Source organism: Lepisma saccharinum, chromosome 14, assembly GCF_977018435.1.
Source record: "Lepisma saccharinum chromosome 14, izLepSacc3.1, whole genome shotgun sequence".
NCBI classification, from domain to species: Eukaryota; Metazoa; Arthropoda; class Insecta; order Zygentoma; family Lepismatidae; genus Lepisma; species Lepisma saccharinum.
The window spans coordinates 37,252,305-37,269,456 of NC_139242.1; the positions used below are offsets into that span (position 1 = coordinate 37,252,305).

At 38.3% G+C, this 17,152-nt stretch overlaps 1 protein-coding gene across 2 annotated transcripts in view; it reads left to right on the top strand.

Moving 5' to 3' along the window:
• Positions 1–17,152, top strand: part of Hmt-1 (ABC transporter ATP-binding protein/permease Hmt-1) — a 56,940-nt gene that overhangs the window by 32,751 nt on the left and 7,037 nt on the right. For both annotated transcript variants that reach the window (XM_083135400.1, XM_083135401.1), the window contains exons 11-13: positions 666–780; positions 1,834–1,974; positions 4,771–4,892. In XM_083135400.1, the coding sequence (XP_082991526.1) occupies positions 666–780; positions 1,834–1,974; positions 4,771–4,892 (378 nt within the window). The remainder of the gene's footprint in view (positions 1–665; positions 781–1,833; positions 1,975–4,770; positions 4,893–17,152) is intronic.

Here is a 17,152-nt window from a genome sequence, read left to right on the forward strand (position 1 = left end):
CGTGTGAAGGATTCGTGGACAAACCTGAGAGTTTACCAGATAAGATAAGCACATCTTTGATTCTACTTGTAATTTTGTTGATTGAAACTCAAATTTTTTTTTTATGTAGTGAAATATTTTTTAACTGCCTTGTGTGTGAGAAACAGATAAATTATTTTATGTTGTGTGAATATGAACATTTTGTGTTATCTATGTTCTTAAAAGTTCTCATAATACTTTTTGTAGATGCAAAATAATAATAATAATAATTATTTTACATTTTGTGTTATTTCATGCATTTCTCTATATGCTACTATTTTATTATTTCTTATATACATATTGCTTGCATTGTAGAATTATTACCCTTGTAGTTTATGGCTGTTACAAGCATAAAAACACACTTTTTGTTGTAATGTTTTCTGAGAATGACATTTCTAGAAATAAATGTCTGATGAAGGAAGCATTTGTGCTTCCGAAATCTACAACAAAATTATGTTTATGTCATCGTAACAGCCATAAACTGCAAGAGAAATAATTTTATTGTTTACTTTCATATTAAGCTTTTATTTATATAAATTCTCTTTTGTAATAATTTTTCCCTGTATAAAATAATATGAGTGATTTTTGTTGTCATGAATTTTGCTTGATGCATACACCTTATATTGAATTGTAATATATTATTCCAGATACAATGTAAAGTATGGCAGAATGTCAGCTACTGATGGGGAAATAACAGAAGCAGCTAGAAATGCTGATATTCATGAAAGGATACTCACATTTCCAGATGGGTATGAAACTCAGGTGAGATTTATTAGCAGGGAAGAATAATTCATGTTTTTGGGTGTGGGTTGAATTTCTAATAATACGTACATATTTTAACAAATTGAAGTAAGACAAATCCATCAGTGTCTTTTTATTGGACAACATTTGGCAGCTGTGATCTGGCTTCCTAGAATGTGGGCTGTGTGGTGCAACTATTTCCAGTCAAGCATCTCTAATATAATTCTCACAATCTTAGATCAGCACTACTGGTAATACAGTAGAATAATATATTTGTACTCTGTAATTAATTTTTGCAGAAAATAAGCCACTTTCATCTTATAATTAATACATGTACTAATAAGTACTCTTGATTTGTGCAGTACGTTAAAATGTTGACCACATTAAAGAGTTTCAGCCATTGAAGGAACAAAGTTTGTTATTAATGCAGTATGGCCAGGAATAAAGTTGGCTGAAAGTTAGCAACACTGTACATCGTTGGTATTGTGTGAGAAGCGAGTAAGCTACAGTGTGACATCGGTTCTTACAGAAAACAGTTATACTGAAAGGCGATCCTCAATGGTTTGAGTATTCGAGAGGTGTTTTTTGTCGAGCGTTGTTCATATGGAAGTAGCCACTGAGGCAGGCCACTAGCTACAACACAGTGCACTTGGAGGAGATTTCTGGAACTCTTGCTTCAAAGTTCACTACATATGAAAATGCTGCCCAATACATTAATAATATTTTAGTAATGTTCGCAAACGTGCAGTGTCGCTATGAAAAATGTGTGGTGTTAAATGGATGACACCTGGAACATGTATGCTGACTGTTCTGTTTATGTTCAAATGCGTGCACAATATCTGTTGTTGTGTTGATACATGCAGGTGTTGATTCATATGTTGTGTTGTAACATTTTCATTATACTTTCATTCTATCTACACAAATAAAACAGTACATGTTTGTTGTATTTCAGTATACTTTCCAGGGATAGTCTATTAACTAATAGTAAGGCTGGAAATTTTCTGATTGACTTCATGTGTGAACTTTTTCTTGTACACAGAATTAAATTATTTACACTTATTGTTGATATTCTAGGTGGGTGAAAGAGGACTGAAATTAAGTGGCGGAGAAAAGCAAAGAGTTGCCATTGCAAGAACAATCTTAAAAGCTCCAGCCTTTGTGCTGTTGGATGAAGCAACCAGCGCACTGGATACCCAGACTGAAAGAAATATTCAGGTAAGCTTTTAAATAATCCATTTTGGTTGAAGAATTTTAGAATCTCCTGTTTAACAGGTTTGTTGGTGAATAGACCAAATGAGATCAGATAGACTGAAAATTTTTATCTGAAACATTAGTAGAATTTCCTGCCTAAACACTGCATCAGTGTCATGTGCAACACCTGTAATTTAAAATTTTGACATCTACAGATCAGTTGTTGGCCACAGAATATGTATCTAATGCCATTGGAGGTGAACAAGATGGTGTACATGAACCCTTACACAACAGTTTATGTGGATGTAATGTAGCTGCTTCAGCTTGGGAAATGGCATTTACAAGAACATGGTAAAATCAATGAACAAAGTACCTTATTCTGGCAGTGTTCGGAAAGAGTCAATGTTTTTATCCTTTCATGATTTACCTTCTTCGCAAGTCATATATTGTCCAAAAAGACGGAGAAAATTAAAAAAATTACTCGCTTACCCCTTTTTTAAGGGTGAAAATGCCCTTTTTATACGTCTGTAGCAACTTCTGTTTCCAAGGGCTAAAAATCCGACATTTTTTCCTAAAGATTTTTACATCTTCCACACAAAATAATTAAATTTGAAATGGACATACCTTCTTTAAAAAATTATCTAATGCCAAAAGAATTAATTTTCATATCTAAAATAACAACAAATCTCTTCCAGATGTTTCAATTTTTGTGAATGGCACTGATTAATGTATGCGCAGATGTTACAATGCCAGATAAAAAATGTACACAATTATCCAGTGCCATTCACGTTCGAGTCGTCCACAGAGAGGCCGTCAGCGTGCCAGGCAGGTGGGAGCATGTCTGCCGGTAAACTTCATGCAACATCTGCGTAACTGGTACTGCTAGCTATGTAATGAAATAAGCTCGTACAATTACATGGACAGTTAAAATTAAAATGAGTACATACCTTGTTACAAAAGGTGTTGGAAATGTTGTCCTGCTTCCACACATTTATGGCATTTTTTAAGGAAATTTTCACTAACACATATCAGTTGCTCTTCCAAAATTGCTTCAGTTTCTCCTGATATTTTCTTTCAATTCTTCTAATGTTTGGCTTCAGGTTTAAAAGTTTGGTAGCTCGCCACGTATACGTTATCAAAATGTCCGTTTCTTGTGCAAGGCGCCGGAGGGATTTTTGAGGAATATGTTCCAATTGTGCTCCAATGTCATCTAGTTTCTCCTCAGTAAGCACATGCCGTTTCATCCTTCGCTTCTCATCAAGAAGAGACCCTGTTTCCCTAAATTTGTTCACAAGTTTTCGAACACTGTCTCTGTATGGAACAGAAACATCTGGGAATTCTTCTTCAATTCCTTACTATTCGTATTGACTTAAGAGTTGTACATTAAAATTTGTTGTTTTAAATTGTTCATACATCGTGGCATTATTAGACTGCAGAAAAACACCAGTACTAATAAGTAAAGTAAAACAACAATATCTAAAACACTTGTTAACATTTTAACACTCCACAAACACCTGCAAACTGGACACCCTCTAACTGGATACTGAAGCACTGATGCATCCAGTGCGAAGGTTAGCGTACAGCTGCTGGCCGCCACTCCATGGACGACTCGAAAATGAAAGGCACTGTATTTGACTGGTGCAACACATGGTGCCCCAAAAAAAAATTAAGATAAATTGACACAGTACAAAACAGTTGTCATCATTAACAAAACATTATTACCACTATGTTCATCAATTTTAGTGCTAGTTTTGTGTCTTTCGGTGCTTAGTTGAGAGTTCAGATATTTTTCTTATCATAGAGATCATCAACGATGACTGTTTTAATGTTTTAGAAATGTTTCACTGTCGTGTTTGCAATATTAGTTGTTGACCATGCAAGTGGACGTTAGTAGGGAAAATAAAGGAATGTTATTTCCACACCGAAAAGCACTGTAAACGAGATACATTTGATTTTTCGTATTTCAAAATATGAGCTTCACAATTAGTTACACAGGCAAAATAGGAATTTGCGGGAATGAAGAAAACAATTATGTTTCAATTATTTAAAAATATGTAAAAATGACAAAGGAAGTAAGTATTGCTTTTCCAGTTTGGTGTCACTATTGTGACACCAAATACAACATGCAGACATTTTCAAAATCATTAAGATGTTTGAGGAAACCCATCTACAACATGGTTATGGCCTTCGGCCACATCGAAAGTGCACGAGTCTATTAATAAAAGACAAATGTGAAGGTCTACAAACAACATAGTAGGATCCAGACCACCTTGTAGCCAGAGATAACTCGGGATAATAAAATTAACATCACATGTAACAACATGCATTCTTTTCATTACAGGCTACTAAAACTAGATCAACAAGACTTGGGCATTGTATGCAGTTTATTGTCATAAAGTGCATGATACTCCTAACTTAACCATGTCCCTGTCTAAACCCTGAAAAGGTCCGAGGTACACTTTTTATGCAATTCCGAAATAACTCTGGCAGGCTCATGTTATATTTTTTTTGCATCCCAAATGAAGTTGTTAATCTCTCTCCCCAGTTGGAAGCTGAATTTTAGTAGCAATGATAAAACAATATGCCATGACTCATCTTATTGCTGCCAACATTCCCGATTCCAATTCTCTATGCATAATAACATGCATCAAAGTGTCTGTTGTTGTTGAATTTCTGTTTTAAGTCCACTTTGTGCACAGACAGGCTAATCAAGTCTGGACCTACAGTTTAAAGTGGGATCTGAACCACTATGTTGTCAGAGTTAACTCTTGATAATAAAATCAACATCCCATGTAATAATGTGCATTTGTTTCATTACAGGCTGCATTGTACAATGTTTGTGCAAATAGAACTACTATAATTATTGCTCACCGCTTGTCCACAATAATTCATGCAGACGAGATCTTAGTCCTAAAAGATGGAGAGATTGTGGAACGTGGACGGTAAGTTCTAATTTTCATCTAGTTGTGTAAATGCATTTGTTGTAGCTATTCTACAACCATTTTCACTCCCTACTATTTCTGACGGTGGTTTCTACATTAGAGGTAGTAATAGATTGATTTAATTGTTTACAAGGTTTTACAGTGCAACTCCAACAGTTTTCACAGCATGAATAAGACAAGTAAGCATCTTTCCATAACATTTTGCTTGTTGAAGGTTTTATTATTATCAATGTTATAAGCTAGATGAGATTAAGTAGTACAGGTTAATGGTTGCTACTGACATTAATTTTCTTTTGTCAGTCAATATACTTAAAATAATAGTGTGTTAGCAGCCACATATCTAGAAATTAATTTTGGTAGGGGTCTGAACCAATTGTCTCAAAAATAATAATGACATTAATCGTGTTTGTAATGAATATGTTAAGAAAATCAACATGTACATTCATAATAATAATTATGGAAATTGGTAAATAAATTATATTGTTATTGTTAATATTGAATGAATAGGTGAAAATACTGTTTGAGAACAGAGATCACGGTTGGTACGCGACTGGAAAACCGGTAAAAGTCAGGGAATTTTGCATATTTTCTGGAATATACGTGCATTTTGGAGTTGCAGGAGAACCAGTTACAAAATGAACGAACAGTTCATTTCCACTTCCGAATTCGGTTCTTGTGATTCCAGTTCCACCAAAAGATACAATTCAGAAACTTGTTCCTCTCGTCATTATGACTTCTAGTTTGTTACGTACAAAATTATGGTTCCTTTGCATTTCGATTCTATATTTATTCACTCTCGGATCTAGATTCTTGGATTCGTTATGACCGTCCGTTCATTTTGCGACTCGTTCTTGTGAACCTGTTCCAAGACTCGAATTTGGAGAGGCGTGAGATTTTTCCTTAGAGAACAAGCTACTCAAGATGAAACCTACGCACCATCCATCCTCAGAATTTCTTGCGCAAAAAATGTTGCTTTAGCTGTGTGTGTGATGAGGAAATTTCCTTTCTTCAAGAACACACCCGTTCGGAACCCGTTCTCTTTTGATACATGACGCGGAGCAGGTTGGTTTTCGGACAGTTCATTGGTTTTGGATCTGCAATAACTGTATACTCCTTGAACCAAAGACAATGTAATACTTTCTGCCTTGAAGAGCAGAATTTCACATAACCGGCTGTGGTTGACGTCACACTGGACGGGTGCGGATGCGGAGTAAAAACAAAGGGACTTGCTACTTTGTTTCCCCCGTGAACCTGTTCTGTGAATTTGAGTCCTTAGTTTGCGACCCATTCAGAAGCAACCTGATCAGCTAGTTCATTTGCTTGTTGTCGTAGTTTTTACATTGCAGAGATGTGTTACACCCGAGAAATTAGTGATTTTATGCAGTATCAGTAACGTCATTATTCGAATATGCACGTGTTTTGTGCATGTAGAATTAATTTATTTTTAAAAAACTGGTGCGAAATAGAGGAATTAAATGTACGCTGGTCACACATTGTTGTTAGGTTAGGAATGTTGGTTTGATGCAAATAGTAATTTTACGTATTTTTTTGTGTATAGCGTCTTGTGACACACTTTTACTAAGCGTGTGAACCTCGAAAGGTTCGGGGATCAAACCTGGAGCCTTTTAGATGAAAGTAATTATTCTTCAATCGGGGGTTAGCGGTAGCCCGTAAGCTCTCGCTTGGCTGCATCTGCTAACTGCAGGAGGTCCCTGAATAAACTTAAATTTACAGAACCCTTTATAGAATGGCAACTCTCTAGATTTGGGTTACAATGACCTTAAGTCTGCATTGGCAAAGGATGGCATTAGAAAAGCATATTACCTGTCTCTCTTTAGAAGCGTGGACCGAAGGATTTGTAAAGTAACTGTCACTCGCTTGCTGAAGTTCGCCTCTTAAATTATCACTCAGCTTCGCTGCACTCCACTTCCAAACAAGTTTTAAAAGTCTGCATCCAGCCTGAATCTCCTTCAAAACCAAACTCCCTCTCCTCTCTCTAAAACTCAAAAACCCCCTTTTCTTACTTCCGAACCAATCTCCTCCTCTCTTCAAAACCCAAGACCAACTCCCCTGTCTCTCCCGAGCCAGATCCAACTTGCCTTCCTCCTAATCAAAACTCCTCCCCTTTTTCTCTCTCATCAATTTTCCTTTGCAAATATTGGCGAATGCTTTTCGCTGAGCTGGTGCTGAAGTTAACACTTTCCTATACTTCCTGTCAGGCTGCCTAGCTACACGTAACTCGAAAATGAAAATGAGGGATACGTAACGGTATCCAGCTGGGCGAAAAAAATTCCTTTGAATTTTTAAAATGTTTAGACAAGTTGCAGGTACAGTGCCGTTTATGCCAATGCAGTCCCTTAGAAGGTCTATTTATTTAGTGAAGAAAAATAAAAATACATTTCACGTCAGTGAAAATGAACACTACAGACTAACTCTAAAACTAAAGGGGAGGAAAAAAATGCAGTCAAAATTAGATTCGGTTGACAGGTGTCAAGTCGTAATCTAATTTGGACTATCGAAGATCAAGACAAAAGCTCTGTGGGAGCAAACTAAAATTAAAAGTCGAGATGGCAATCAAAAATGAGAAGTCCAATGCCATATTTCGTTCGTCTCTTGCATGAATGAAATGAACGCGTGCGTACTACAATATTTATGCTGAGCACGCATACATTGGCTTCCAAGAAATGTTTATCAACACGAGCTAAGCGGTAATGTCAGCTCGGGTCAGAGAACCATGAAAAAGATGTTGATACATCAAACACACACCACTGAACTCACTTGTCAGCTGAACTGACGTCAGAATGGTCCAAGCCATAAGTTGTGGCTCCACCCACTAAGCATGTGGGGGAGGGGGGCTAACACCAAAACATTAGGAATATGGGAGCAACAGCTCACGACACAATAAATTGCAAGGCAATTTGCACTAATATAAGAGGATCCTGGTGAATGTATATTGTATCGAAGCACACGCAAGTTTCTCCGTCCATTGAATCTCTCTGAGAGAATAATATATGTATAGAAGATATAAGTACCATCTTCCAATAAAAATGAGAGAAAAAAAGATTGTTGAAAATATATCATATTATAGTGAATAATGCTATACTGCATTACGTATTAAAATACCAAAATTGTCCAACACCGTCCATTAAATATGAGTAGATATTTGAATACACACGTGATAAGTAAAGAAACCCAACTTAGGCCACTACAAATATATAATGAGTGGAATATCAAAATCAAATGTCCATTATATGTGTATATCTTGGTTAGTAAAAAAAATTAAAATCCTACAGTCCTTGCTGTATGGCGTAAAAGTTCCTATGTAAGGTCCGGAATGTTCTGAAAACACGCGAAAGCACTTGCGTGTAGTATCCACTGCATTCCATGGAGTCCGTGCAAAAGTGTTTGCAACTGCGAAAACCGGAACAAGGGGGTCACAATTTACATCCCAATCATCACGTGAGAATATCGGTCCTTTTGTAGTTTAAGGAACGAGAAGTGTTCATGATTGTACCACTGGATGTAAAATTCTGGGTGAGGAATGTTTGATGAGGCAGGGGGGGGGGGTAAATCTTGAGATTTGCGGGTGAAAAGAAGGAAGAAACAGTTGGGTTAATTTGTGCTGCTAACTGTACTGTAGAATTCATCATCCAGGGGAGAATGCTGTTCACCGGACTAGGGAACCTAGTCTCGTAAAGTCTGCCTTGTTGTAGAAGTAACAGCTAAAGTAGGTGTGCTTGGCGGGTTGCATATGCCTGCACTCGAAGATGGTAACACACTTGTGGTGGGGACCGTACATGAAAGTAAAGCTGGTCTTGCTGCGTACGGGCGTCTGAATGGTAAACAAATCGAAGGAGACTGAAGATGGGGTAAAACGTGTCATGTTTTCTTCTGGCCACTTGAAACTTGTAGGCTGGGACCCATGACGGGAAAAGTGTTCATCCACTGCATCAGTTTGAGCTGGAATGTAGTTCTGACTGGAATTCCAGCGGAAATAAAGACAGTACTTTTGCGAAAAGTGGGCGTGTATCCGCTGCATCTTGAGGGCCGGAGCGTAGAAATGGGAGAAAACTGTAGGTGTGCTCTGGTGGCTGGCGCAAATCCCATCGGCCGACGGTCGTTGTGCAGTCTTGAGTTCGAGGAGGTAATGCGAAGTACTCGGCGGGTTTATGTATGCCGGGTGAAAACTGAAATTGTTGACTCCACGAACTGATAGGCGATGGTAAATGGAGCTGCTCTCTGAAGGTCACCGGCGCGTAGAATTCCAATGTTGAAGGCGTCTCAGGTAATCTCTGCTATGTGATGTAGACGTCATGGAGATACGAGACATTATTAGGTGAGGATAGGAATGAGGTGGCCAATTAAAAAAAAGGAACAGGGAAAGGTTTCAAAATACAGTCTTTAAAATCACAATAACCCAGAGTATGCCATTCAAATAAAGGTACAAAATCACTAAAAATGGGGCCTAATGTCAAATAAAATATAATAACTAATAATAAAAAGCAATAAAGAATGTAAATCAATTTTTAAATAACTGATATGCTAAAGATGTGAAGGTTCACGATGTGAGACATTATTTTACCATTACGGGAGTGTAAACGTGGTGAAAATATTGATTGAAGGCTAACAAAATTGCAATAATTGTCCGTAAATCTACAGAGGTTTGGGAAAGCAAAATAGATATGCGAATCGGAACAAAATTTGGAATATAACCGTGATTGTTAGAAATGTGGTTGTCGGAAGGGTAATTGCAGTGACGTAATAAGTGAAAGTTAAATTCTTATGTACGAGTTGAAGAACGACACTTCATGTAATAATGATATAAGGCATAGCCGGTAAGTGCAAAATTCCAGACGACCAGAGGAATATGGCAATTGAGTATTTTGAGAAAACGATCTCATGTAACGGGATTTCTGTGGCCAAAGATTGATTTAATTTCAGTAAAGCTAAGTTCATATCTGTCCAATCCGGAAGGATGATGTCAGAAAAATTGAGAGACAAATTAAAAGGTAGATTAACATCATTTTGACTGTCGTGTCTAGCGATTGGCGAGTGTGAATGATTTCATCAGCAAAAATAAGTTGATCGAAGTCATTGTAATGCAAAAACACAGAATTTCCTTCCAATACAGACACCGTGGTTTGACTATTGACATTTCCATGAAGAATTTGAGACAGTTTAAATTGTCCTTTACCAGAGATCAGAACACCATTCCGTGTTCGAATTCGTTGTAGCTCGGTTCCAGTATGAGATTTTATTTCCATTGCACAGGAAGTTGTAGAGTTATGGTAAACCAAATTCTGAAGACAAATAACGTTTTCCTGGATTGACAATTCGGCTTGTCTACATATATATAAAAATGAAATGAACTGACAACTACTGTCCACAATTTCCACTACACGAGGAGAGCCGTTATGCTGGATTGTATAAGTCAGTTCGGGCACTTTAACTCGTGACCATTTGTCCTGTCGAAGGGTGCCAAGATTGATTGCTCTGAACACTGGAGGAATTGAATTTAATGATAAATAAGGAGTTTCCATTAATAAATGGAAGGAACGTGAAGTCATATCGTAATTAATAAGATATATGTTGGACAAAGTGTAGAACAAACCTACGTCTGTCGTATACAGTGTGTTTTTGAAATCAGGATGTAAATTTATAAAAGTGCGCAGCCAATGGGGAGATATCATATGATATGATAGTTTATTCATTGCTATTTCGGCTATGAGAAAATCTACACGCTCAAAAATTCCAGCTGTTTGGAGAAGGGACAAAATATGACGCTCCGCTGTGTACAAATCGCAGAACCTGGCCATTAAATTTTTCTGCAAATCCAAAATTGAACGTTTAAGGATCAATAAAATGTTGTTAACTATACCAAAGGTACGCAGTTCATCTTGTTTCATACGTGTGAGTTCTGCAGAGATCTCATGTTGATTTTCGGCGAGTGTTTGTACCGAGGACTGAAGGTGATGTATAGAGAAAGTATTATAAATTGACATTCCCACGCTAAATAGGTTCAGTAAATTTAGGATTAAGGAACGTTTATTCCTAGACTGAGCGTCAGACGAAATGTTTGGAGTTAAACTACAATGGGGTCTCGTGTCACCGACTACAAAACGGCAACGAAAATAATTGGAAATTTCAAGTAAATAAGTGTCAATTTTTGCGTGGGCTTGAGCGGCAATTTGAGACCCATGAGGGCAGTCGGCGGGGTCTTTGATGTCAATGTTCACATCTAGATACACATTAAGCGTGGTATATATGTTGCGGTGAGTATGGATCAGTAGACTTTGTTTTTCATAGTGCAAGCCAAGTGATTGAATAAAAATCGAATTGCGGTCATCTGACGTCGTTAAGGGCAAGGTGGGGGGAATGGTGAGGGATAGAAGGAATATAATCCAACCGAAGTAAGGCATCCTCGCTTCGTGTCTGAAACAAAGGAGAATGAGACTCATCAGTAAATTTGCAAAATTGATGCGGTTGCTAGGTGTAAATTGCATTTCATATGACCAAGAGATGTAGGCGTGGAAAAAATTAAACAAACAAAAAAATCAATCAAAAATTTCAATCAAGGCTAATTAAGCCAAAACGGGCTGTTGTGGGGAATCCACAACGGTCCGGACGGTACGCCCCTGACTAGAGAGTCACTGGGACACGGGGAGCGACCGTCACGGTCAACCCCCGGTATGAAATTCGCGTATCGTCGCAATATGCGTCGTGATGTGCGTTGCAATTAGCCAAAGGTAATAAAACATACGACGGTTTAAGAAATTGATTAAATTTACAGTTACGTCGTCTCTTAATAATGTCATTTGAATTTGTAAATGTAATATGAACCTAAATCTGCCCGTGGACTTTTGAGTATAATTCTACGAATGTTTAATTTACGCACAAAGGCATTGGAACAGGCCAGCCATCATTATGAGTACTGAAACAGTTCGTTGGAAATGATGATGAGTTTTAATCGCCAACTAGTAAGTAAAATTTCGACCATAGCTTAGATGCGAGTGATGGCTTGAAGTGCAAGAAATTGTGGCGTCAGGATAAATCTCGTAAATATTCTGGGGTGGGGAAATTCTAAAAGCTAAGCATGCTGGAACATGGTTCGATCTTGTCCGGCTGCGAGAGCAATACAGTCGCCGCTAGGCAACAGATTATGCGAAGTCAGGAAAAGGTAACAAGAGATGTATTGTTCTGCTCATAGTCAGTTCCTTGGAAAAGGAGCGGAGTTAGCCATTGTGCATTGTCATATTGCAATCCTGTCATTGTATCAATTTTCACCTTCGGCCGGAACTGTCCAAGGTTACTGGGTGTATGGGAACGCTGAATCGCAGCCGTCAGAGTTTGCTAGAATTAACTAACGCTGGTAAAACGGAATGGAGGAAATTAACTTGCAAGAAATGTGAGTTATTGCGTTCGTGCGGTTCTCCGCTGGGTACTAGGAGGGGGGGGGGGGGGTAAGAGAGAGAGAGAGAGAAAATTGTAAGTAAAAGAGAAACGTGACGACGCTTGCAGAAATGTGTACTCAACCGTGCACCAAGAACTATAGTGCAAATCTGGGGTGTAGACATAATGGAAACTATAAATTTATCACAATGAAAAAATTATAAACAATTTATATTGGCATGTAAATCAATTATAAATCATCATACGTATCGTGATGGACAAAAGCAATGGGTTGATCCTGAGCTAAGATATTGACTGAAATTGGTATTAAATAAGGCTCAGTAACACCTTCATCCATTACGTCAGGTAACTGTCTTTCAGGAGCACAGGTGGGAGGAGCAGGGTGCTGTCTACACTCAATCTGAACAAATGGTATTGGAGAAGGGTTTAGTGGTACTATCCCCTGGGTGTTTGTTTCTAGTTCCATGCAAACATTATCATAAACATGATTCATTTCTGAGTTAACTTCGCTAGCTATGTCATGTAGTACCACAATGTCTTGTACTTGAAGCTTCTTTGTTGCAGGCTTAGAGCGATAAAAACGAGAAGAGAGTAAAATAATTACTAAAATAAAACATATAACAAAGGTCGCAATGACCAAACTGGTACAGATTACATACGGGAATTGGAACGCTTCTGAAAATATCTCTGTAAATGATAACGCCTGAACTGATGGGAAATTAATATATAATACTATAAGTACTCCCAAACTATTCATAGTAGGATGGTTGCAATCCATTCTTGACCACTTAGTACACTAAATTTTCGTTAATTAGGCGTGCTATGAGCTCTATATATATATTTTCAAAAGATACCGTAGCTGTGCGTTTCCTATTCGGTTCTTAAATATAAGTAATCCTATTCTGTTTTTGCACTATAAAATTTATTATTAGAGGCGGGTAAAAGGAAAAAAGTTGGGAAGATGTAAATCCGATGATCTGGAAATAAAAAAAATTCGACGCTATAAATATGTGAATGTGTTTTTCAGCCATGAAAATTCTCTAACACTAAAATTACAGTGGAACATCTTATGTTCACATTTCATTATTAATATGTGCTTAGCACATTTATTTGAAAAATATAACTAAAGTCTTCTGGAGACCTAAATCTTATGCCATTTCGTCGATAACGAATTGGGATCCCTGGGTAACTGGAGAAAGGATAATCAAAAGGCGCATTAAAATATATTTCGTACGTATCACTACTATTATAGTATTGTGTAGTTACTAAATAAACTCCTAGTGTCCATGCGCATTACAGAAAATATATATCGGTGTTGCTGAAAGTCAATATTGCTTTCATCTGACGATGTAATTTAGTGTGCATGACTGAATATTTCACTTAGTGACAACCGTTTGGTTAGTAACAATTGATTATTCACACATAAAATTTATTAACAAATGAAAAGGTATAGAAAAGTTACTCGTATTTTACCTTTAAGTGAAAAGGATGTTGTAAAACCTGTATGACTAGATAATGCACGTACATGCATTGTTTTAAATCTTCGATTTGCTCTCCTTCTTCCGTTATGGGCAGATCTTCGTCGCCATCTCCATCTGAAGGTGGGTGATAAATCTTCAAGCGTTGGACAGCAATCTCATCGATGACGGTTTTACCCCGCTTGTTCGTGAATTCCACCTTGTATGTGTTGGGGTTTATTTTTTCTAAAATTGTAGCAGGCCCGCGGAAAATATTACTGAAACATTGCGCCCCGCCAATGCGGTTTGTAGGATCAAATATCAAGACCTGGTCTCCTTGATTGAAGTTCACAGACTTATGCCGTTTGTCGTAGTATTTCTTCGTCTCCTTGAATCGTTTCTGTAGGCATTCGGCGGCTGATAAACGTGCTTTTTCCAGGATGCGTATCTTCGTCTCGTTGGACGGGTGGTCACACGGTGTTGCGTGGAGAGCCGCTTCCGCCGGAGTCCGGGGTTCAAAGCCGTGAAGTAGGAAAAATGGTGAACTCTTCAAATTCTCATTCCTGCTAATATTACAGGAAAAAATAGCAGGTTGCAAGTAATCGCTCCAGTTACAGTGTGAGCTCGAGACAAATCTCTTGAGAATCTGTTGCAAAGTGCCATGTGATTTTTCAATAATCCCGATTCTATTGTGGAATTGAGCGGGCGCAAACTTGAGCTGTATCCCCATTCTAGAGTTCAATTCCTGGAATACTTTGGAGGTGAATCCTGTTCCCCTGTCCGTAGCGATCTCTAGCGGACAGCCAAATTTAAGTATTACTTCCTCGTAAATAAAATCAGCAGTGGTCGCAGCTGAAACGTCGGATACCGCCTTGCCAATGAGAAAACGGGTCGCAAAATCCGAGCATGCTAAAATATACTTGTGGCGTAACATGCCACTCGCAGGATAGGGGCCGCTAAAATCGACCGTAATTCTCTCAAAAGGTTTTTGTGGGGGGAAGGTTAAAAGCTCGCCATTTGGGAATCCGACAGGCCTCTTATGCTGCTGACAAACAATACATTCCCTGACAATTTTCTGTATGATATTCTTCATGAAAGGGAAATAAAATCTAGAAAGAGCATTATAATACGTCTTGGTAAAGCCGAAGTGAGCTCCACCTATAGGAGAACAATGAATCGATTCGACAACCGATTTTTGCAAGGACCGGGGTATACATAGTAGTTTACGAGATCCACCTGCCATTTTATGTTGCCTATATAGCAAATTATTTTCCAGTGTATAGGAGCACGCTTGTCTTTGAAGGGCTGGCGAAATGTCCACATTTTCGTCTTCTGGGCTTTCCAAAACTTTAATAATATCACCAAAAAATGAATCTGCACGCTGGTGTGAGGCGACGTCCACAGTGGTGTCCTGCAATAAAAACATGCGTGGTTCTGGCAACTCTGGCTCATTGTCGGCAGGCAAATTGCCACACTCTCTGCTAAGTGAATCTGCTATATTTTGAGTAGATCTACAGTGTGATACAGTATAATTGTACTCTTCGAGAATGGAAGACCACCTTAAGAGTTTAGCAGAAAGATGACGTGATGTGCGAATATAGGTAATAGCTCGGTTGTCTGTAAATAAATCGAACTCCCTGCCAAGTATGTAGAATCTAAAGCTTTTAAAAGCATATAGAATTGCAGTAAGTTCCAATTCAATTATTCCTAGCTTCTTTTCGTGTTCTTTTAACGTGCGACTACAGTATGCGATAGATTGGAATTAATTCTGGGCGTTAGGCTGCATTAAAATGCCAGAAATTGCCTTTGTGCTTGCATCGGTATAAAGACGCGTTTCCTTGCCGGGGCTGTATGGTAACAGAACCGGGGCTGTAATCAGTGCATGTTTTAACTTCTCGAAGGCTGCTTTTTGCTCGTCAGTCCATACGAATTTCTTGTTTTTACCGATCAATCTTTGTAGTGGTTCAGCTATTTCTGAAAAGGATTTGATGAATTTTCGGACATAAGAACAAAGTCCTAAAAAACGTCGGACCTGCTTTGTAGTAGTTGGAACTTTATAGTTGGTGATGGAGTCAATTATTTTGTCAGACACGGAAAAGCCATGCTTTCCAATCTTGTGCCCAAGTGCCATAATTTGAAAATATGCAAAATGACATTTGTGTGGGGCCAGGCGTAATCCTGCAGCAATCAGGCATTGAAATAGCCATTCAAGTGTTGTTAACATATCTGAAAATTTGTCGGAATAGCAGAAGAGATCATCCATGTAGGATGAAAAATGATCGTTATTTAAGCCAGAGCAAGCCAATTGAAGGCAGCGGGTTAACGCTGCTGGAGATGTAATATGGCCTTGTACAGCATACTGCATTTCATAGTGACCTTTCCCAGGAATTGTGAATGCTGTGTACTGTTTTGAACTCTCCGATAATGGTATTTGAAAAAATCCGCTGCGGAGATCACATGAAGTATAGTACCGCTTGCCACCCATGTTGTAGAGCGTTTCCTGGAGATTACTTATCGAAAGCGCGTCAAAGACAGTACGTGAATTGAGAAATCTCATATCTTGGAGTAATCTGTAATCACCATCTTTTTTACGAACTAAAAATACAGGAGAATTGAAGAGTGAGGTGCTCGGACGAATTACGCCTTGCCGTAACAAAGTATCAACTTGATCATATGAACTTGATCAACTTGCGCACGAAGATGAATCGGTACTTGATAAGGTGGCAAATGAAAATCTGAATCATCCTTTAGCCTGATTTTGTGCACATAATTTGTCGCTTTACCCATATCATCCTCGGACCACGAAAAAACCTGTTTATATTTGTGCAGTAATTGTAGCAATTGTTCTTTCTCTTCAGGTTGCAGTTCGGGATTAATGTCAAGTGTAGTGACGTCGGGATGCATGCCACTGGGTTGTTGTGATTCTGCTGTGATATTAACCTGTGCATTTTTAGTACTTTCTCCAAAACTTTCTTTCTGAACATAGATTTCACTTAAACTTTCCCTACTTGCTTCCGTGCACTGGCTAGAACTGTCACGAGTGCAAAGAGGATGGCAAAGTTCGGCCTGTCCTAGTCTTGTCCCCTTTTTAATAATAATGTTATGCGTAAGTGGATTGGTTACCCAAATCAGGGGTGAATCCGAGTTGAGAAGAGCCCAGGGGATTAGTAAGCCGGATTTAGTCTGAAATCGTTGATCTGGTTCTAAAAGATTCCTAGCCTTATCGTGAGTATTAACTAATTTCACGGGAATGCATAAGTGAGATCTAGGTTTTACTCTAATCTTTTTAGGGGCCACAAATTCTGGCCGTAAAAGGTGTTGTAGCATTTTTGAAACTTTCACGGACACAGCAAAAGGTTTACCACTTTCCCTCTGGATACGGTTTCTGGGAGG